Source organism: Pleurodeles waltl, chromosome 3_1 (genome assembly GCF_031143425.1).
Source record: "Pleurodeles waltl isolate 20211129_DDA chromosome 3_1, aPleWal1.hap1.20221129, whole genome shotgun sequence".
Lineage (NCBI taxonomy): Eukaryota > Metazoa > Chordata > Amphibia > Caudata > Salamandridae > Pleurodeles > Pleurodeles waltl.
In genome coordinates this window covers 1,839,815,437-1,839,839,426 of record NC_090440.1, presented here as the reverse complement: position 1 = coordinate 1,839,839,426, position 23,990 = coordinate 1,839,815,437, and the positions used below count along the sequence as shown (strand labels likewise).

Sequence of the window (23,990 nt, the reverse complement as noted above, 5' to 3'; positions counted from 1 at the left end):
TTTAACTAGAAGTTCTATTAAACTATATAATATATAGTTTAATAATTGTGTTACACTTTATATATATTAACACACACATACATGTGTGTTAATATAAGTATGTATTTATATATAGTATTAAATATTAGTGGAATTTATTTATTTTACATTATATGAGAGTTGTGTTTTAAGATATTTAGGGTTCACTATTTTAACTATAAGATATGTGTGTGTGTGTGTGTGTGTGTGTACATGTAAATTAAAAACGATTTTTTTTATATGGTTTTAGATAATATTAGTGGGAATCAATATTTTATTCCAACACTTTTGTACTTTCCATTATAAGTATAGGGACACAATATTTTGTTAACAATATTTTTGACACAATATTTGTGTCGAAGAATATTGTTTACCTCAATGTAGTGTCGGTATTCTTTCTATGGTACATCAATCCCTCAAAATGAAAGAGAAAATTGAAACAGCGGAGGAGAGGACACTGAGTTGAAATGCTCAAATGGTATCCATCAGCGACCTGGGATTGGATCAGGACAAACTGTCAAATAAACATGTGAATAGTTCTACAGCAGTGTTAGCTTGCCATGAGATCAGGGGCAGGTGTTGGCAGATGTTTCCTCCCCTCTGTGGGCAATACTCCGCAGCTCCTGTGTGATTAAAAGGTAGGCTGGGTGATTGTAGACACACTAGATTGGGGGTTGGGTAGTGAAAGCAAGTTGGGCCCATATTTATGTAAAATGGTGCAGAACTGCTCTAACGCAGTTGTGCGTCATTTTTTTTTATGCCAGCTAACGCCATTCCCTAACGCCATCTGTGCACCATATTTATAAAATGATGCACAATGGTGCTATCAAATGGCTTGCGTCTCAAAAAAAGACGCTAGCCGGTGAAGGATGGCATTAGGGGAAATGGTGCTAGTGGATCAAAAATGATGTTAGGCTGGTTAGCAGCAAAATATCTGCCGCTAGTCAGCCTACCATCATTTTTTGATGCACAAGCAGAAAAAATATGACTCCTGTCTAAGTAAAGACAGGAGTCATCACCCCTAGCTCAATACCTACTACAGGGGACCAGTGTCTTCTAGGCAAACCCTACATTTCCAGTGCCAGGCAGGAGGCCCCATGTAAGGGGCACCCAATGGCACACAACACACATACACATACAGTTCCCTGCAACTTACCTGGAATGGGCTCCCTCCTCCTGTAGTGTCCCTGTGCTGTGGGTGTTGCTGGGGACTAGGGTGGCCATCTTTGTGCCCATTCCAAGGTGTTCTACCATGGAGATGGGCCTACCTGCACTTTAACGACTGGTCTGACCAGGCGTTAAATAATGGCACTAAAGGGCTTAGCACCATTATTTAGGCACGCCTCCTTGTTGCGCGTTGTTTCTGCTTCAGGAGTTAGATATGCCACTGGGTGGCTAGCATAAATTTTAGGAGGGTAATGCCTACCTTGCATCTCATTAACGCAAGGTGGGTTGGCGCTTCCTATAAATGGTGCTAACTCCAATATTTTGACATTAGACAGGAGTAGCGTAAAAATATAAATATGGAGTTAGGTTAGCGCCGCTTTAGCGCCAAAATAAATGGCGCTAAGGTGACGCTAACCTTCCATATATGTGGGCCTTAATGTCTGCACACAGATTTCAGCAGCAGATATAAAAGTTTCTGGGATGTACTCTGCAGGCACAAGGAAAGAGAAAGATGAAGGACTGGTGAGATGCAGAAGCGTAAAATGATTTTGTGCAGCTCACCCCACCGTTCTTGGCCACCCTATCAGTCATCATTTCTCTGCCATCTTCTTTCCTCTTTCCCAATTTATTACAAGAAACTAACCTTTCAAGTCCACCTCTTAATCGAGATCTTTCCTTCCTTCCTCTGCAGTTGAATAACTTTATTTTAACATGAATGAGGGCACCCTAGAGTGGATTTTGATCTGACAGATCACTTCATTTGCTTCATCACCTTGTAATTCCCTATTGATATCTTTCTCTTCTCTCATTTGAATATGTTTGTAAAGTCATAGCACAGAGGCCCTCATTTTGAGTTTGGCGGACTGGAAAGCTCATCATTCCAAATGCCCGACAGTGTGGCCGCCACCGTAGTGGCTAGCATCCAGCCGGACGTATTAGGAGTTCCTTCTAGGCCAGTGAGAGGAAACCTCAGTTTCCACCCACCGGCCTAGCGGGAAACAGACTACAGCATTGTTTCTGGCTTGTAATTGAGCCGGCAACAATGCTGTAGCCCGCAGAGTGCACTAGCACCCTCGCAATATTCACTGTCTGCCCAGCAATCAGTGAACATTGCGACAGTGCAGGCCCTGCCAAGTGCAAGGGCAGTGCAGGGGGCCCCCTGTGGCCCCCTGCACCTGTTCACCGCCAGCCTTTTCAAGGTCGTAATCACAGGGCAGTGCTGCATGCAAATGAAATACCCCCTAAAGAAGGTGAATAATCATGGTAGTGCAGTAGGCATCAAATATGTACACCATAGTGAATGAAGCTCCGGCCACATTTTTTGTGAGAATGTGTTATGGATTAGGAGTGAGTGGGGCAAGTTGATTATCCTACCTCTCTAGAGTGAAAGGTTTCAGTTATCATAGCGGTCCAGCTGTGAGAGAGGCAAATAAAGGAGTCTCAGATTGTGACTTAACAAAGAAGCGTGGTGCGGACAGACTAAGCTGAGATACCACAAGATGGCTGAAGGCTTATCCTACGATGAGTAAGTTGTAGCCTCTCTCTTGGTGGCACCATCACTACTGTGGGACAATACCACAAGCTAAAACATACAAATAACGGGTGACTGGGAAACCCTGACAGAGAAACAAAGTAAAGACCCTGCTACATGGAGCACTACTAACCAAATATCTGAGGGCGAACGCAGTGCCAGGGGGTTTGATAGTGGCCAATTCCCCACAGATTTTCCTGGAGGATAAGGAGTTCCACAGAGACTGGACACTAATAACTTGGAAGTGCACAAGAGATTGGATTGTCCTAATAATAAAGACGGCCAAAAGTCTGTCTGATAATCTTCTAGTTCAGATAAAGATGAGTGAGAACAATCTAAAGACTCTAGTATCAATGAGTGTCTTCAGAAAGAAACTAGAGGAGAATAGTAAAGCTGATGAATTAATATAAGGAATATTTAATGATATCAAAGATCCAAAACATTCAGAAAGTGCTGAAGACTTTCTCGCAAGAGAAATTTTACCCCTATATAAGGGAGGATTACATTAGGAAAGATGACAAGAGTTTTAATGTATCATCAAGAAGCAATTCATCCTCCGTCTCTGTGACATCTGGTTCTTCTACGGGCAGAGGCAAGAATGGGAAAAACAGACTGCAGGGCAGGGGAACTTATGGCCCAATGGGCCCCACACCTCAATATGAACAAGGATGGGGTAGCAGCATCCATATGGTTTCCCACAACCAATGTTTCATCCCAGGGGCCTTTGGCAAAAACCCTCTGACAACCTTTTCTAGGATGAAGGCAAGGAAGAAGAAAGGGAAGACGGAAAGAGCAAGGGGACATGGGGGAACACAGAGGAGGGCCCGAGTACCAGCAGGGATTAAGCAACAATATTTTAATGAACTTGAGCAACGACAATTGACACAGGCACAATACTCAGTAATCAATAAAGGCCTGGTATTCTTACCCATAATCAAACCAGATTTTTTCATACTGAAAGGGGAAATGTCAAGCTTTTTCAGAACCATCCGGTTGAAAGTTTTTTTCAAGGATGGGACAGAAGAGCAAGATATGGAAGTAACAATCACAGGATTAAAGAGGAAATCTACTCTTACTCCCCCATCTCATTTGATACCATCTGGAGTCCTAGTGTTAGAAATGGGGTCTTTGGTTGACAGTCAGGTTACCCCCTGTTCAAGCAAGGACCCTCACTCTAGTCAGGGTAAAAGAGAATCACCCTCAGCTAACCCCTGCTTACCCCCTTGGTAGCTTGGCATAGCAGTAGGCTTAACTTCAGAGTGCTAGGTGTAAAGTATTTGTACCAACACACACAGTAACTTAATGAAAACACTACAAAATGACTAAACACACGTTTAGAAAAACAGGAAATATTTATCTAAACAAAGCAAGACCAAACGACAAAAATCCACCATACACAAGTCAAGTTAGCCATAAAAATGCAAAAAGAGTCTTTAAGTAGTTTTAAACACACACTAGCACTGCTAGAGTGAAAATGTACCTGGTGTGCGTCAAAAATAACTCAGCACGGCGGTACTTGAGTCAAAAATCCAGCCGCACAATGATCTGAAAATCCCGCAGCGCAGGTTGTGATCTCCCAGCCTCTGTCAGCGACGCTGCGCATCGTTTCTCCTGCTCCGTGCGTCGATTTTTCAGTCGCGTTTCCTGCGAGCGTCGTTTCTCAGCTGAGGAGCCGACGGTGCGTAGTTTTTTCAGCCGCAGATCGGATTTGCATCAATCTTTTCCCCGCACGGTGCTCTGTGTGTCGATTTTCTTGTCTTTAGGCTGCCAGCTTCTCCTTTCAGGGTCCCAGGAACTGGATGGGCACCACAGGGAAGAGTAGCAGTCTCTCCAGAGACTCCAGGTGCCTGCAGAGAGAAGTCTTTACTGTCCCTGAGACTTCAAACAACAGGAGGCAAGCTCTAGATCAAGCCCTTGGAGTTCTTTTCTCAAGATGGAAGGCACACAAAGTCCAGTCTTTGCCCTCTGTGGTCTTGGGTGCCCTTTTTATACCCAATTTGTCCTTTGAAGTAGGCCTACTTCAAAGTAAAGTCTCTTTGGAATGTGAAATCCTGCCTTGCCCAGGCCAGGAACCAGACACTCACCAGGGGGTTGGATACTGCATTGTGGAGGGCAGGCACAGCCCTTTCAGGTGTGAGTGACAACTCCTCCCCTCCCTCCTAGCACAGATGGCTCATCAGGATATGCAGGCTACAACCCAGCTCCCTTTGCGTCACTGTCTAGTGTGAGGTGCAACCAGCCCAACTGTCAAACTGACCCAGACAGGGAATCCACAAACAGGCAGAGTCACAGAAATGGTATAAGCAAGAAAATGCTCACTTTCTAAAAGTGGCATTTTCAAACACACAATCTTAAAATCAACTTTACTAAAAGGTGTATTTTTAAATTGTGAGCTCAGAGACCCCAAACTCCACATGTCCATCCACTCCCAAATGTAATCTACACTTTAATCATGTTCAAAGGTAGCCCCCATGTTAACCTTTGAGAGGGTCAGGCCTTGCAACAGTGAAAAACGAATTTAGCAATATTTCACTGTCAGGACATATAAAACACATTACTATATGTCCTACCTTAACCATACGCTGCACCCTGCCCTTGGGGCTACCTAGGGCCTACCTTAGGGGTGCCTTACATGTAAGAAAAGGGAAGGTTTAGGCCTGGTAAGTGGGTACACTTGCCAAGTCAAATTTACAGTTAAAACTGCACACACAGACACTGCAATGGCAGGTCTGAGACATGATTACAGAGCTACTTATGTAGGTGGCACAACCAGTGCTTCAGGCCCACTAGTAGCATTTGATTTACAGGCCCTGACACCTCTAGTGCACTTTACTAGGGACTTACTAGTAAATCACATATGCCAATCATGAATAAACCAATTACATACAATTTTACACAGAGAGGATATGCACTTTAGCACTGGTTAGCAGTGGTAAAGTGCTCAGAGTTCAAAAGCCAACAGCAACAGGTAAGAACAAATAAGAGGCAGGGAGGCAGGGAGGCAAAAAGATTGGGGATGACCCTGCATAAGCAAAAAAGTCCAACACCTAGCATTTGAAGTGGCAGACAATATAGAACTAGAGGACCTGGCAAAAGAACGCCATCCCCTGTATCAGAACATCATAAGGGAGGAGAGACAATCAATTACATAATTATCTGGGGTGAAAGACATTGTCATAAAGCCAGCAGGTAAAGGAGGGCCCGTCGTGATCATGCTGGAGACAACATACAGAGATGAGTGTCTTAAACTTTTGAACGAAAAAATAAATTTTGACAGACTCCAAAGAGACCCCACTAGAGAAATAGTGGAAGATATTGATTGTTGATACTGTGATGCCTGGAGAGTGGTTGGATCACGAAGAAGGAAGCACAATTCCTTAAGCATCCAAACCCTAAGATATTGTATTTCTATATTCTACCTAAACTCCACAAAGGGACAATCGCACACCCGGGGCGCCCAATTGTCTCAGGGATTGGATCTGTACTAGAACCCTTATCAACATTTTACGATAACTTCCTGAGACACATAGTAGAAAAACCTTTTACCAACTTAAAAAATACAAAGGAGGTGTTAAACCTACTCAATGAGATGGCTTTTAGTCCAGAATCGGAACTTCTGATCAGGCTAGATGTTGAAGCCCTGTACACAAGCATCCTCCAGGAAGAGACTTTTAGAGTAGTAGATACCATTTTACAAGAGTCAGCTTGGGTTTCTATCACACTGAAAGACTTCGTAATGGACTGCGCCCATGGCACTCACGCACAATTATTTTGAGTACGAGGACGAAGTCTTCCTCCAGATTCATGGGTCTTCTATGGGGAGCATATTCGCCCCAAGTCTGGCCTGTCTAAATGTCTATCACCTTGAGAGATCTATGATTCTGACGGAGGAGAACCCATATCAACAAAACATTGGAGTATGGAAGAGATATATTGATGATGTACTACTCATATGGAGGGGGACGATATAGGAGGCAGTGGATTTCTGCACATTGCTCAATAGTATTGATCCTTCTTAAAATTCACCAGCAATATGAGTAATAAAGAATTAAAGAACTGAATTTCCTTGATCTAAGGATCTTTGCAGAGAAAGGACTTTTGCATACACAGGTCTTCTATAAAGCAACAGACAGGAACAACTCACTCCGCTACAGTAGCTTTCACCCCAAGAGTTTACGAGATAACCTCTCAGTAGAATTAGGGCCATTTCTTCATCTCAGAAGAAACTGCACACAAGACTACATAAAACATGCAGAGGTCCTTACCAGGAAACTCAGAGAATGAGGATACCCACACAGAGTTATAGACAAAGCAGACAAAAGGGCATATAACTGTAATAGAGATCCTTTACTGGAAGACCGCCCTAAAAAAACAAAGGAGAATGTCATATGTGTAACAACCTACACTCCTTTATCCAACACATTTAGAAAGTTTGTTAAAAAGCATTGGAGATTCTTACGCACAGGTGAGTTGGACTTGGAAGCCCCTTTGCTGCTTTTCAACGCTCAGGAAGTATACGGGACCAGATTGTTCATACTAGACCAAGGATGGTGCAACAAACTTACAGACAAAGGACAGTGTGGAATCTTCCCCCAGTAGTAGGCCACCATCCCTGTGGAATTGCAAGTATGCCATTTAACAAGAAAACAACAGGTTCTGGACCTGGGGCTACATACACCCTGGGAGTTAGGGAGCTTTTCCAATTGTAATACAAAGGATGTGGTGTATATAATAACAAGCCGATGTGGGCTTAGCTATATAGGTATACCACAATGGCAATCAAGACACTCATTAAAGAGCATTGCAGCACTTTCAGGTGCAAAAAGACAACAACAAAGTTAATCCGCCACTATCTTGAGTGATGGCATGGGGTCAATGACTTCACATGGTCTGTCCTTGAGGAGGCCACAACTGCAACAATGGAACCTGCCTGAACTTTGTTTCTAAGAGAACAGAGATGGGTGTTTAGACTCCATATAGATGTACAGAGTCTGAACAATGAAATACCCTCGGTCCAACTAAATAACAGATAAGTATATGGTGCAGATCCAGAAATAGGGATGATAACATTTGTGGACTGAAATCAGAGTGAACATTGAAGTATGCACACCATGTTGAGTTACGTGCCTCTATTGATCAAAGGATTTTGATATCAGGCCACCAGATATGCCAAAGGAATAGTAGTAGAAATGAAAGAAAAATGGGGGCTCAACTACGATCACAACATCAATACAGGTACTGAATAGGCATAGAAAATTGAGGTCCCCAATGTACGGTGCCTATGGCACGGGGATCCTTAATTAATGGTATACTAGTGATTGGTTAAAAAAAAATTGGGAGTTTTTACTCAATTACACATAAGTATATTTACACATTTTTGTCACGAAGCACTTCTAAAATTTGGTAATAAGCCATGGCAATATTAGATTCTTCAATAAAAGAGAATGCGCACCTGGGTGAAGTAGCAGCTCCACACGAGTAGGAGCTACAACAACTCCCATCACTCCGAGTGGCAGGCACAGCCCAATTACTCAACGGAAGCAGCAACATGGGGCCGGCCTTTGGACGATTGGAAATAAAAGCCTCAACTTACAATGGGGATATCGAGCAGAGCAGATCCTAAGAAGCGGCCCGACATAGGTGCTGAAAAGGAGGATTTCCTTTGACAAAGTAAGTGGGTTGAGGGGGTCAAAAAATGCGGGAACATGGCAGAGGCGGGAGGACGGGACAAGGATGATATAACAAGCCCACCAGGTACTAGTTAAATATATAGGCGATTTACATACAGTAGGATAAGATGATGATACAAGGCACATAAGAGATCAGAATGAATGTGGGGACAAACATGTGCGGGTCCCAGTGAGAACACAATTTTGTGGTTTGTGAAGGATTGATAAGAACCGCATGTTGAGCCTCTATGAGTATGAAGATGTATGCATAACCTGACATGGGGGAAAACAAATAAATAAATAATTACACAGACATCACGCTGCCTTTGAGGACCGTGGACCCTGCAGCACAGGTCAGATACAGCAAAATTGAATACTGTATCAGAAAGTCATCACATACAAGGCAAGAATATGAGGAAACATAAGATAAAGAAGGTTCATCCAGAAAGGGAGCTAATGGAAGAGAATGTGAAAATAAATGCCAAATCATGCCTATAAACTGGTCCCAGTTTGCAACTATGATCTGGATACTAAGGGATATGTTTTGACTTTCCAGTGTGTAACAATAAGGGAAACCCCCCGCCTAAAGACTGATGAGGCCCTCCTCTGACAGTTGCAGGGTAGGTGAAAGGAATTAGTTGCATGAAGAAATATGGATCTTTGAGTACACATGTGTAACGCGTGGTCAAAGAGTACAAAAGGATAGCCTTGCACCCAGAATGTACTGTGTGTGCAGTGTTTCCATTCACTACGTGTGATTCACATTTGGTACTGAGTTAACACTAATGGACCGTATAACATACAAACCTACCATGTGCCCTCCCTTTGGTATTGAATTTTGAGGACACAGGTAGGATTTAGTCTTACCTTATGCATGCTGGATGTAACAGGCATGTAATAGACAGTATGGAATAGAAGACGTTTTGCCCTGAATAAGGCTTGAGGACTTATGCTTTGCAAACTAAGTTCCCTAGCAAGTACCTCTATGATGGCTGAAACATGTTGGCATTTTGAAAAGGGTGTACTGATCCATCATAGATCCAACAGACACCCAGATGCCCCATCATATAGAAGGGAGCTAACTGGTTTTAATCCTACCCAATATCATCCTGAATCAAGATAATCTTTAGATAGATATTGAAATAGTTTTAACTTTAATCTTTTTTACCACACTGGTGCCCTACTTACCAGGAGACAATTTATCTAGACCTCCCTACCCCTAGAAGAGCTAGTTCTTCCCTGGCGTTATGGTTGAGACCACCGGGTCAGTATCATCTGAACCCGGTGGGTCGGACTAGCCAATGATTGAGCATTCCATGATTAAGTGGGTGAGGCTTTTCCATTCATAAAGGAAATATCCCCCAGAGAAGGTGAATAATCATGGTAGTGCAGTAGGCATCAAATATGTACACAATAATGAATGAAGCTCCGGACACATTTTAGTAAGTATGGCAAGTGTATCTGCAGCCATTAAGGTACAACTCTCTAGCTTAGAAAAATGTAAATGAAATGCCCTGATTCCTTGTGGTTGTTAAAATGTAACTTACAGACATAACTCTATGAAAATTACAGACTAAACACACTGATCTCATACCATCACAGACCCATACAAGGAACCCATCTGTAAAAAGAGTAAGACCATAATTGTGTGTGCCAAATGCTGCTTGTGTTTCAAATAAAAGTGAATATATTTTCAATGTTGGTCATTTTTTCATAGACAGACTTTTTTTTAATAAGAATGTATTTTATTAAGTGTTTTTCAATATTAAATTGAAATAGGCGATTATTTTGTGAGCACATTACATATAATTTACTCGTCTGAAGGAGCCAACCCTGGGGCTGGCGGCACCCCAGTCACTATATTGCCTGTAGTCTCCGGGTCTCATATAGTACTGACGTCCCATGTAGTTGGGCTCTTCATAGAAGATCCAATGCCCATCATTTACTTGGCAGGAGTGGATGTCATTGAAGTTGAACCGATCATGAACATTTGGGCAGTCATCTGTAAAATCCATCATCTGGCCTCCGAAGTTGCTTCTCTCATACAGCCTGATTCTGAAAGATCCTCGGTGCTGTATTAGCAAAGTAATAAAAAATGAAACACAATAAAGTTAGTGAGTGGTCTTGTCAATGCTTTTGTTGGATATTTGCTGTGTGTCATTCATTGCCTTCATCTTTTTGATGTGCCCTAGACTGAACTACTTGCTTCTTGTCCTACGCACTGATTGTGTTTTCCTAAACCTTGAGATACAGCTTTATCATACAGAAAAAAGGGGTTCAATGCTCATGCACCAGCAGACCTGGGTGAAATCCCTCAGAAAGGCAAAAGGTCGACCATTCGCCTGGACCCATCTATTTCTACATTTACATTAGAATTGTGAAGTGTTCCAGATCATCATACTCAATCTGTTATGTACAAACAATGCTGGAGGGACCTTCCAAACAGTGTAAAGGAGATGTATTGGTTCTGTGCTGTTCCTCCAGAACATTTACAATTATGAGATTTATCCTACATCCTGTGACTTAGGGGGTGATTCTAACCCCGACGGTCTTAGACCGCCGGGCCAGGGTCGGCGGGAGCACCGCCGACAGACCGGCGGTGCCCCGCAGGGCATTCTGACCGCGGCGCTTTGGCCGCGGTCAGTGCAGGAAAACCGGCGGTCTCCCGCCGGTTTTCCGCTGCCCCTTGGAATCCTCCAAGGCGGCGCAGCTTGCTGCGCCGCCGAGGGGATTCCGACCCCCCCTACCGCCATCCAGTTCCCGGCGGTCCGCCCGCCGGGAACCGGATGGCGGTAGGGGGGGTCGCGGGCCCCCGTAAGAGGGCCCCTAAATGTATTTCACTGTCTGCTGCGCAGACAGTGAAATACGCGACGGGTGCAACTGCACCCGTCGCACAGCTTCCACTCCGCCGGCTCGATTCCGAGCCGGCTTCATCGTGGAAGCCTCTTTCCCGCTGGGCTGGCGGGCGGCCGCCGCCCGCCAGCCCAGCGGGAATGTCAGAATTACCGCCGCGGTCTTTCGACCGCGGAACGGTAACCTGACGGCGGGACTTTGGCGGGCGGCCTCCGCCGCCCGCCAAGGTCAGGATGAGGGCCTTAGTTTTTTAAACAAATTCTCAATGCAAGGGCAGTCACAATGCTGACTAAAGTCTGTGTGTAGATAGAGCTTCCACCTGCTGCCCATATAATTGTAAAAAGCTATTTAAAATTTTCACTGGGGAGAGAGTGTAACTTTATCTGGAACCCTTAAGATTTTCCTAGCCTGTCTTAGTATTAATTAGCCATATTTCAACTTGCAAATAAGCATCTATGTGGCAGCACTGTGTAAGTAGCCCTGAGACTGGCCAGTTCCTTCCCACATTTCAGGAAGTAGCTGCAGTCTTATTTTCAGAAAATCCCAAACGCACCAAGTTTTAACACTGAAGACTTAACTAGTAACAGTTACAAGCTTTTTGTGAAATACTCAGTGTGTCCAGTAACCATTCATTGGCAGTCGTATAATACCTTTACAATGTAAAAGTTGTGTAAATTGTCATTTCTTCTTTGCAGATTAAAATGAAGTTTACCCGTTCTTTTGCCACTTTACAAGCCTTTGCTACCATTTGTTATCTGAATAATAAGACATAAACTTCGAGATGAGGAATGATGTGGAAAGACTCTGTGCACAACCACAGGACCCCAGTGTGTGATTCCATAAGTCATCAACTGGGCGGATAAAGAGGAAGGAAAGCAGTTTGGCAAGGAAAGCCATTTGTAGGAGTCAGAAGGTGTGTCACGTGAGATTAGGCATATAGGTGAGCAAATATCATGAAAGCGTCTGGTGCCTAGTTTGAAAAGATGGGGGGTAGTTACACCCAGGACAATCCATGATTCGCTTTTTTTTAAGGGTTTTCAAACCTGACGGATTTTGCAATAACGTTCCAAGCTGTTCAAACTCGACCACATTTTAAATGGCATAAAACTATCCCAACCAGAGAGACTGCCATGCTTCAGAAATGCGCTGGTGGCTCCTTGGCAGGGGCTCCAGGGCTCAGCTCCCCTACCTCCAGTGAGGCCCCACATCCTGCACTTTGTCTCTTCGAATCCCGGCACTGTGCAATATTTAATTTAGCAGTGTTCATGAATACACAACTTTGGTGTTTTCATGAACACTGCTTGTGTGCAGGTCAGCCTTCTGAGGCTGAGAGGGGCTGAGAGGCGTTGAGACTGCCGAACTATGATCCAGCCACAGAGTGTTGTTAAAAAACAACACTGTGTAGGTGGATGTCTGGATTGTGCATGTCTGAGGGCTGAAGTTCAATGATGGTCCACTCACACAGGCACAATCCATTTTATTTAGCAGACATAGTGCACACGCCTCAGGGAGCACAGTATATCAGCTAATATGTGGCGGTCAGGGCTCACATCAGTGCATCTCTGAGGCCAACGAGGAGCAGCACAGAGCAGTAAAAGCAGGATCTTCAACTCTGTTCCAGCTTCTGATAGGGCTTTGTTTCCAGTTCTACCAAGAAGAGCTGGTTGGCTCCTCGTTAGGAATCATGGCTTGAAGGCTCCAGTGTCCAACACCAGATTCCTGCTCTGCTGCAAAGGAAGCAAGGTAAATAAAAAATGTTTCTCTGTTAATGTATCTATGTGTTTCACGGGTTGCTTGTGAGTGATTGAAACTGGATGGGAATGAGTGAAAGTTAGTGTGAGTATGTTTGCAAGTGTCAATGTGAGTGAAAGTGAGTGAGAATCTGAGTTTGAGTGTGCGAATAAGTGAAAATGAGTATGAAGAAGTGAGTGAAGGATTGTGAGTGTGCTCGAAGAAGTGAGTGACTGGAGATTGTGACAGGGAGTGGAAGTGAGCCAAGGGTGGGGATATCCATGGTGAAGCAGGTGCAGTTGCACCAGGCCTGGGGCCAGTGAGTGTGAAAGCATGAGTATTTGTTAGTATGTTTGTAAGTGAGTAACAGTGAGTGAGAGTAAGTATGAGTGAGAATGAGTACATGAGATAATGTGAGAGTGGGGGGAATGAGATTACATTTGAGAGTGAGTGAGTATCAATGGCGCACATTTTAAAACAAATAGGGTGAACTCCTGGCAGGTGTTACACTCCACCACTGTCAGTGATCACCAGCTGCCACTGGCAATAGCATTCCTAGAACGACGTAGGCCCTGGTGCAAGCATGGTAGATAGCCCCTCATGTCCCGTCTACTGGGTGAGTAGCAAAATACAGCCACAGTTACTGGCCAGTAGGTCCCAGTTCCACTGCATCTGCTTCGCTATTGATACCCCCGAGTAAAAGCTTCTAGGAGTGTTATGCCAGTACACTGACATTGAGAATTAGCGATTAACCTTATGCTCATCATTGGAGCCCTGCTCTGCTTTTCTGTAAAACAGCTATTAGTAATCAAAACCTCTGGTATTGGCTATTTTCTTGTCTCAAGTCTTTAGGAAGCTTTTGACTGGGCCATCAAGTTGGCACGGACATTTTATAAACTAGTCTTTCTGGTATATTTTCCAGTTTTAACTTTTGTTTTTTTCACAGTTATTAGTAATTAAGATGCACTTCTCACTACAGCTATTTTATATACCTTAAATTTGCTTTCATTAATGATAAAAAATGTACACTATTTTTCTTGTGATTTATTATATCTTCATACCTGCCCCACTCTTCTAGTGAAACGTAGTTTAGAAAAATGATGTGTAACCTTTCCCGAGACCCTATTCATCTCTTAAATGTATTTTATTAGTGTTAATCCCACTGAATCCTAAAACACCTCTAGCAGACTAAAGGCCCAGTGTGAGATCACTTACATTAGCGATACCGAGAGAACCAGTAGTCTTAGCCCAACTCAGCTGTGGGAATAATTGAAAGTGCCATATTGTGGAAGCTCAGGTCATATCCATTCATCTTACACTACTACACCGTGCTACCCTGTCAGTGACACCCTCACAAATAGGCAGAGTGCTGGCCAGCCACTCATTCTCATAGCAGTAATGATTGGGATTTTCAAAATGGAAATATATATCAGGGCTTACCTCTGGGATCATCCTGCAGGACCTAATGGAGTCATTGTATCCCATCCATCGTTGGTACTCGGGGTACTCCCCCCTTCTCAGGTAGTACTGGCGCCCCATGTAATTTGGGTGCTCATAGAGCATCCAACAACCACTGTGGACTCGGAGAGAACTGCAGCGGCTGAAGTAAGAGTTCAGGTCGGAACAGTCAGAGTTGCACTCGTATGAGCGCCCCCCATAGTTCTTGTCCTCGTAGAAGGTGATCTGCAGTGAAGACATAACATTCAGCCCATGGCGTATACTACTAACCACACTGAGAATAACATAAATGTCAACAGTACGCATACTTTTTCAGCACAGTGTGGAGGTCTCCTTTTTTACATGTTTACTCTTTCACAGAATGCAGTAATTGTCATAGACCTATGCCAGTGACTGCATATGGGTGACTCTGTTTCTGAAGGGGAATTTGTGGAGCAAAATGCTTTAAGAAACAAGCAAACCCATTCACATATGGAGTCATCATGCTTACCACAACTAGTTTAAGAAAGTAAAATGGTTTCTCTTCATATTGTATTTTTTCTGTAAATTTCAATACAGAGGACGTTGTTTCATAAAATTAAAACAGCATACCATGGTCTTACGTTTAGGGCGGTAAACACCACCCTATCGCCAGAAATTATTTCACATATATAACCAGAGCAAGATTCAACAGCATAATCATGTACATGTTATCGGGATACTTGCTAACAAGTGATGCCCTAAAAGGCATGTGCCTTAGCTGCATATGTACCAAACAAAGTCCAACTCTACAGTTAACTGAAAACTCTCTCAGAAGAAAAGATTTTTAAATTTAAAAAGGAAAGGTAAAGTTGCTACTCCACAAGAGTAATCCCACCAGACTAGTGAATAATAATCTAGCTGAGCCACTTCTCCACCAATGAACGCAAATAGCAAGAACTCAAAATCATTTTTACAGGGGCTCCTCCTTGGCCACAGAGTGAGACTGTATTCAGGGCTGAGTTTTCAGGGTCTTGCCAATCAATTCATTAAGGATTTAGGAAAATATAGAATGGCATGAAAACCGTCACATCAGGAGAGATCATCCATTGTCATGGTCTTGGCTGAATGATGCATATGGACTATATACAGGAAGAGCCCGCAAGGTTTCTGTATTAATTTCCTGTTACTAAACTTAGATTTCTGCACATCCTGAGATGGATGAAGGGTAACTTGGCTGACTGTAAATGGGGTACAATTCAAGTTCCTTTTAGCCTTGAGTATCATATGTAGACCCAGATTCTTTCCAGCGATTTAGAATAATCACTATAATGTAAAAGAGTTTGACTTACATAAATTGTGTAAACAGTTATTTTATGAGGCTATTCTGTATTTCACAGATCCATACCTCCTGCCTGCACGGTGGATACCCCTGTTTTAAGAAAATCAGTGTGTCCTATTGCTACTGGAGACACACACTAGATAGGCTTGTAAGACCAGTACCCAATAGTATGTATGCCCCTTTGGAAAATTAAGAGCTCATATATGCCCAGAGCCACTAGATCATGAAAACACCAACTATGTCAACAGGGCCATTATTATTTTCCAGTAACGGGAAGGAGTAAAACAAGTTTTCAATAATAATATATCATAACATACATATTTCCATAATAGATGAGTATTGTTTTTGTACATTATTCTTCGAAACACTCTTCTAAAACCTGACCAACTCCACCAGAACCAATTGGCATGCTTAATATTATCTATAAAAGATAAGACTACAAACAACCTACCAATTGTTACTTGTATTTACCTTTAATGCTTAAATGTTGATTCCCTAAATCTTTGAGCCTTTTTTGAAAAAGGACAGTAAATGTAAATCTTGCCCATGGTGGTTTTAACTTAGCAGAAAATGTAAGCCCAACAAATGAGCTTTTACAATATTCAGGTTTTGGGCAATAAATTGTCAGTTTTGAGCCACCTTCATTGAACTTTCCTGTTTCTGATGAAAAAGAGGGTGCACATCTGCTGTTAAGACAGCTTTGAAACCAAGGCAGCTTCCAAAGGCATTAAAGTCCTGAGGCTCCAATGCTGGACTTTAACTTTTTTATCTCACATTCTACCATTGCCCTCTAACAACCTCTTTTCTTCACCATCTTTTTTCTCCTCTAGTCTTACAACTGTTATTCAGAAACAGCTAAAAGCAACATCACGCTTGCAATTTTTTTTAATACTGTCTAATAAAATGATGGACACCACCCTCTCCCGCAGTACGCAGTTTGGCGCTATGGTCGAGCCCTCTTTCTTTCAACTCAATTCATAGCACTTAATGCAGGTGTTTCTTCCCATCTGGATTTGGAAGGCCGGTGCATTTATCTTGACATACCCAGTTACACCCTGCCCCCTGTGATGTTTTCATAATTCTGTGGCAAGAATGCTGCTGGTCCTCAAAATGTAACCACGCCTTCTTCTGGCCTGCCTCCCCTCCACCGGTTTTCTCCACAGAAACACATTGGGCTTTATTCATAAAAAAGTAAATGTATGGATGCAAATTACTTTTACATTTCTCTTTTGGTATTCACAAATATTCCCATCAGTAACATTCCATGCAAGGCTGTGTCAGATACACATGTCCAGGCATACAAGTGGAAATGTCATGTTTCTATTCCAGTGGCCTTCTAGTCCCGCGGTGCAAATTTCTGCTAAGAACAGAAGACTACAAACGGGGAATGGATCCTCCTGTGCAAATGCACTTTTTTCTCTTCGGGGAAAATTACTTCCCACACCCCAATCAATATGGGGGTGATCAGTTCTCCTTCCCATCCTACTTTTGGCCAGAGTAAATCTCTGGCCATTTCCAAGGTAGAAAGAGGTAGAATAGGAGTTTTGAGAATACAGGACTGTGAGCGTTTCACGCTTTGGAACCCACTTCACAACCCTCTAGTGCAATTTACTACTGTGAATTTCTCTGCACTCATGGTGGAGAAATCTGCTTTAGTAAATGAATTTACGCCAGGGAAACTACCTTTGCCAATTCCTAGCTTAAATAGAAAAGGTGCTTTTGCCATAAGCCTATGTTTACAGCCAAAAATACCTCTGTGAGTAGAACCTATTAAACTTAAATGTCTTTTCTGGTTCACATGTTTTTTAAATCCAAACCTCTTTGTCTGAGAGAGCAGTTCTCTACTTACTCCCTCTGGCTGACAGTTCAACTATTCCGACCAAGGCCTACTGACAACCCCCTTTCACTCCTGAGCCAGAACTGACAAAAAGGATTTTTGGGTGCAGGCTACACTCTTGTGCAATGCCTTTGGATGCTAAGTATCTCAGGTTATGAGGTGCTTTGCTTCCAATCTCCCACGGAATGAGTGGGCTTTTTAAGCATTTAACAGTGTAGCATATAACGTATAATATGTTGGTTATTTATTGAAGTTAACAGCAACATGTGGAGTGCACTGATTGTAAAAAACGATTCCTGAATACATGTGTGGTTTCTGTCATCAGAGCCTGGCCCTTTACACTCTTGAGGTCTGGCCACGGCAACAATATTTCTTTCTCTCTTCCTTTCAGTGGCTTCAATTATATATCTTGAGGTAATTACGGGTACTCGTAATAAAACAGCCAGTGTTACCAACAGAATGAATATCGATAATTGCAGGTTGCATTATTACCAGGAGATTTAAAGTAAGTCCCTGAAGCCCCAATTCATAGGTTGCTTTGGCACCAATTAATGTTCTTTCAAATCAGGACCTTTTTCATACGGATAATTGCTTAAGGTTGACCGAGAGGGTCTGTCGACGGAAACCAATGCAATAATATCACAGGTCATATTAACACATTCAGCATTACTGTGGATCTCATAACTTGGGTGGAAACTCCTGACGTCACCCAAACCAGCACTATAACGCAACATGCAGTACCGGCCTGTCTGATTTAGAGAGGATTGCTATAGATGTGTCATTTTCTGGGACTCATAAGGATAAGACATGTAATACAACAATGCTTCCAAGTCTGCCCTAGCCGAGGGCACATGAGAATCTGGGTAGGACGTGCAGCCGGCCTTCATCATACACACTCCATCCTTTAGCCTCACTCAGCTGGTGTCCTGTATTATTCTGTTTCACTCCAGTTGCCCCTCTGTTTTGTTTTCATTTGGATATTTGCGTTCACTCAGCATCCCCTGATCCCCATTCCCTTTACTGCTGCCTACGGACCCCCCCCCTTCTTGGTCGCTCCCACTCCTGCTCCATTTTAACTCGGCACTGAAACTGGGCGCAAGTTATGTCATTGTCTTATCTTTCGAGACAGTTGTCGTAGTTCTTCCTATTCCAGGCCAGTGCTTAAAACTGGCAGGTACTGTCTGGTACTGAGTACCTGAACATTGTTAGCTTGAAGGGGGTATACCAGCACTTCTCTGTACTCGTGCAATACTTCGAACGGAAGAGCATCAGCACTTCTTAGTAGCAAGCAGGTACTCTGGTAACTAGTACCTGAGCTCCTATATTCCTACTGAAAGCACTATTCCAGGCATAGCCTTTGGCTGCTTGGGTTGGCACTACCCAGACAGCCTTCGTTCATAGGGTTAGGGTTCAGCCTTCTGTTCTGTCAACAGTTGTCTCCTTTGACTACCCCCACAATCTGAATTACCACCAAAATTTACTCAAGAATGTCATGACCCTCCATCTGTACAATTAAACCACTCATTCAATGTACCTATGCAGTTTTCATTCAGGTGAGTTTTGAATACTTAGAAAGGCACCCTATCGTAATCTGTATCAAAAGTAATAAAAATAAAATCATCTATGTCTCGTGCTTAACTGCACACGTAAATTCCACTTGCTGATTTTTCTCACCAAAAGAAGATACTTGTGGAGCCCGAAGCTGACCAGCATGGATGCCGTGTTTTTTAATGTGGTCCAATTAAAATATCAAAATGTTGTGCGGAATAAGCTGAGCACACCTGATCAGTCTGTAGTTTCCAACGGTTCTTTATGTGGACATATAGAGATGTAGAAAATGAAAGCTCAGAAGTGGTTACACAGAGAATTTTACAGAAGCCGTGGTCCTACCTTTCCCATGGTGACTGCTGTCGTTCAGCCGGTATGATTCAGGACAGACAGATAACAGACGTTATATACTCTTCTGAGGGAGGGGGATGCAAGTTCAACAAAGAGTATTTTCTGCTGATGAAGCAAAACGTATAGTTTTTTTTTTCAAATGCGTTTTGGTATGGGGAAGTCCTTTTGTCGTTCTACTAGCTTCATTGCAACAGGACCAGAAGGGTCAAGGGTCATCCATAGCAAAGAATGAACCTTTGAATTGTTGGCTAAGCCAGGGTCCCCCACCTGCTGATTCATGCATTAGTTCGAGTGAAACGTCGGGGAGCAGAGCGAGGTAGAGAAAGCTAAAATGTTAAAGTTTTTGTCAGTGCCCTCTAGTTAGACTTCTGCAATCGTGGCCACAGAACAAGAGATGAAAAAATTAAAAACAAGCTGAATGTTATGCAAGTCACCAGCAGAAAAAAAATATTGATAGGCATATGTAAAATTCCTTAAATGTGCAATTACTAGGTCATACCTACTGTGGAATGACTGCTCACGACAGATCACCACAAACCAGTGTTGAATCATAAATAATGCTGCCACAGAGTCATATACAGTTGATCACTGTTAGAAATGGGGTTTTTGGTTGGCAGTCAGGTTGCCCTCTGTCCAAGCAAGAACCCTCACTCTAGTCAGGGTAAGTCACACACAATCCAAAATTAGCCTGTGCCCACCCTCTGGTAGCTTGGCACGAGCAGTCAGGCTTAACTTAGAAGGCAATGTGTAAAGCATTTGTGCAATAAATCATACAATACCACAATATAACACAACAAAAATATACCACACAGTGTTTAGAAAAATATATAATATTTATCTGGGTATATGCAGGTCAAAACGATCAAAGATGCAATATGAATTTGTAAAGATATCACTGAAAAGTGATATAAAGGGGGTCATTCTGACCCTGACGGGCGGCGGAGGCCGCCCGCCAGAGTTCCCCCCTCCGAAATACCGCTCCGCGGTCGAAAGACCGCGGAGGGTATTCTAAGTTTTTCCCTGGGCTGGCGGGCGGTCGCCAAAAGACCGCCCGCCAGCCCAGGGAAAAACTCCCTTCCCACGAGGATGCCGGCTCGTAATCGAGCCGGCGGAGTGGGAAGGTGCGACGGGTGCTGTTGCACCCGTCGCGTATTTCACTGTCTGCCAAGCAGACAGTAAAATACTCGTAGGGGCCCTCTTACGGGGGCCCCTGCAGTGCCCATGCCAGTGGCATGGGCACTGCAGGGGCCCCCAGGGGCCCGCGACCCCCCCTACCGCCATCCGGTTCCCGGCGGGCGGACCGCCGGGAACTGGATGGTGGTAGGGGGGGTCGGAATCCCCTCGGCGGCGCAGCTAGCTGCGCCGCCTTGGAGGATTCAAAAGGGCGGCGGTACACTGGCGGGAGACCGCCAGTGTTGCCGGTCTGACCGCGTCTTTACCGCCGCGGTCAGAATGCCCTGCGGGGCACCGCCGGCCTGTCGGCGGTGCTCCCGCCGACCCTGGCCCCGGCGGTCTAAGACCGCCGGGGTCAGAATGACCCCCAAAGTGTCTTAAGTCTTTAAAAAGCAAACAGAGTCTCTTTCAAGCACAAAGTACCTGGTTTCTGGTAGGAAATCTCCGCAAAGGGCCGCAGAAGAAGAGATACGTTGAAAAATAGTGTGTGTGTCGATTTCTCCCCAGCACACACGGACTTGCGTCGTTATTTTTCACGCGGGAAGTCGTGCGCCGTTTTCCGGCGCGCGCACAGTCTTTTACTATGGGTCGCGGGGATTACCAGATGTCCCGGGTCTGTTCGTGTATTCTCCTGCTTGTTTTCTGGCTGCGCGTCGTTCCGTGGGGCTGTGCGTCGAAGTTTCGCTCTCACAGCAGGTGTCGCGTCGATTTCTCCTTTGGAAGTGGGGCGGCGTTGTCCTTGCGAGGCCGTGCGTCGAAGTTCCGGTCGTCCCGAAGGCGTCGCGTCAATCAGCGTCAGTGTGAGGCGTTTTTCTCGCTGCGGAAGAAGCTGTGCGTCGAAAATTTCGGCGCACAAAGCGTCCACGTGAAAGAGAGAAGTCTTTTTGGTCCTGAGACTTCAGGGAACAGGAGGCAAGCTCTATCCAAGCCCTTGGAGAGCACTTTTACAGCCAGACAACAGTTCAGCAAGGCAGCAGGCCAACAGCAAGGCAGCAGTCCTTTGTAGAAATGCAGACAGGTGAGTCCTTTGAGCAGCCAGGCAGTTCAGCAAGGCAGCAGGCCAACAGCAAGGCAGCAGTCCTTTGTAGAAAAGCAGACAGGTGAGTCCTTTGAGCAGCCAGGCAGTTCTTCTTGGCAGGATGTAGTTTCTGGTTCAGGTTTCTTCTCCAGCAAGTGTCTGATGAGGTAGGGCAGAGGCCCTGTTTTATACTAAGTTGTGCCTTTGAAGTGGGGGTGACTTCAAAGAGTGTCTAACAAATGCACCAAGCCCCCTTTCAGTTCAATCCTGTCTGCCAGAGTCCCAGTAGGGGGTGTGGCAGTCCTTTGTGTGAGGGCAGGCCCTCCACCCTCCCAGCCCAGGAAGACCCATTCAAAATGCAGATGTATGCAAGTGAGGCTGAGTACCCTGTGTTTGGGGTGTGTCTGAGTGAATGCACAAGGAGCTGTCAACTAAACCTAGCCAGACGTGGATTGAAGGGCACAACAAGATTTTAGTGCAAAGAAATGCTCACTTTCTAAAAGTGGCATTTCTAGAATAGTATTATTAAATCCGACTTCACCAGTCAGCAGGACTTTATATTACCATTCTGGCCATACTAAATATGACCTTCCTGCTCCTTTCAGATCAGCAGCTGCCACTTCAACAGTGTATGAGGGCAGCCCCAATGTTAGCCTATGAAGGGAGCAGGCCTCACAGTAGTGTAAAAACGAATTTAGGAGTTTTACACTACCAGGACATATAACTACACAGGTACATGTCCTGCCTTTTACCTACACAGCACCCTGCTCTAGGGGTTACCTAGGGCACACATTAGGGATGACTTATATGTAGAAAAAGGGGAGTTCTAGGCTTGGCAAGTACTTTTAAATGCCAAGTCGAAGTGGCAGTGAAACTGCACACACAGGCCTTGCAATGGCAGGCCTGAGACAGGGTTAAGGGGCTACTGAAGTGGGTGGCACAACCAGTGCTGCAGGCCCACTAGCAGCATTTAATCTACAGGCCCTAGGCACATATAGTGCACTCTACTAGGGACTTATAAGTAAATTAAATAGCCAATCATGGATAAACCAATCAATAGTACCATTTACACAGAGAGCATATGCACTTTAGCACTGGTTAGCAGTGGTAAAGTGCCAAGAGGTCAAAAGCCAACAACAACAGGTCAGAAAAAATAGGAGGAAGGAGGCAAAAAGTTTGGGGATGTCCCTGTCAAAAAGTCAGGTCCAACAATCACTATTAAAATTTTTATCCTGCATATGCACCTTCAGAAAAAAAATTGTAATTATATTACTTATTGGTCTGTGCTAGTGTCCTCATCTGAATATGCACAAAGCGGAAAGTGTCCACATTCGCTTATAGGCACTGCCCAGCAGGACACTAGTGCATAGGGCATAGGGGCAGCCTGTAAGACAAGATATATGGCTGTCCTTTGCATGGCACCTGACTAGTTGCACATCTGTACATAGCAGCTATCAACTACAATTTGACCACCGACATAATTGCAATCTGGAGTCATACATCAGCTCTCCGTGTAGGGCAATTAGCATGAGGCAGTAATAATTTCACTTCCTCAAACTGACTTAGATATAGGCCCTCATTCCAACCCTGGCGGTCTCTGACCGCCAGGGCGGAGGGCAGCGGAAGCACCGCCAACAGGCTGGCGGTGCTTCCTGGGATATTCTGACCGCGGCAGAAAAGGGGAACCAGCGGTTTCCCACCGGTTTCCCCCTGGCCCAGGGAATCCTACGCGCCGCCATGGGGATTCTGACCCCCTTCCCGCCAGCCTGTTTCTGGCGGTTTTCACCGCCAGAACCAGGATGGTGGGAACGGGTGTCGTGGGGCCCCTGGGGGCCCCTGCACTGCCCATGCCACTGGCATGGGCAGTGCAGGGGCCCTCTAACAGGGCCCCATTCAGATTTTCACTGTCTGCTTTGCGCGACGGGTGCCACGTCTTCCTCGTTGCAGGGCCTTTCCCGCTGGGCCGGCGGGCGCTCCTTTGACGGGCGCCCGCCGGCCCAGCGGGAAAGCCAGAATGGCCGCCGCGGTCTTTTGACCGCAGAGCGGCCAAATGGCAGTAACTGCATGGCGGGCGGCGACCGCCGCCCGCCGCGGTCAGAATGACCGCCATAATGTGCTCCAGGTGTAACACAGCGTACTGCGTCTTTAATCTATGTAATATTGTGGTCGCTTCCACCTGTCAGCAAAATTTACACTTGAGGTACTTGTGGAAGGAGTCTTCTGACTTCTTCCAGAGCCGTGAAATTATCCGCTCTTTATCCCTTAACTGAGATGGGGAGATGTGCTTCAGGTTACAGGTTACCGAGTATATATCTCTATTACCATTCAGCAATTAG

At 44.6% G+C, this 23,990-nt stretch overlaps 1 protein-coding gene across 2 annotated transcripts; it reads right to left on the bottom strand.

The window, feature by feature from the left end:
- Positions 1 to 10,116: 10,116 nt before the first annotated feature.
- LOC138283431 (gamma-crystallin M2-like) lies at positions 10,117 to 19,485 on the bottom strand. Of its 2 annotated transcripts, XM_069221383.1 has the most exons (3): positions 19,455 to 19,485; positions 14,410 to 14,652; positions 10,117 to 10,457 (listed from the first exon to the last, which is right to left on the bottom strand). In XM_069221383.1, exons 1-3 carry the CDS (start codon positions 19,461 to 19,463, stop codon positions 10,185 to 10,187), a joined length of 525 nt encoding a protein of 174 aa, XP_069077484.1. In that variant the 5' UTR covers positions 19,464 to 19,485; the 3' UTR covers positions 10,117 to 10,184. The 2 variants fall into 2 exon arrangements, with proteins under 2 accessions (XP_069077484.1, XP_069077483.1); XM_069221382.1 differs by lacking the exon at positions 19,455 to 19,485 and having other exon boundaries at positions 14,410 to 14,667.
- Between the last annotated feature and the right edge of the window lie 4,505 nt (positions 19,486 to 23,990).

What these genes read in the sequence shown, in the direction of transcription:
- LOC138283431 (XM_069221382.1), bottom strand. Translation starts at nt 14,667, where the DNA reads ATGTCTTCACTGCAGATCACCTTCTACGAGGACAAGAACTATGGGGGG. An exon ending in CCTGCAGGATGATCCCAGAG is followed by an intron (nt 10,458 to 14,409) that starts GTAAGCCCTGAT and finishes TTGCTAATACAG; the next exon opens with CACCGAGGATCTTTCAGAAT.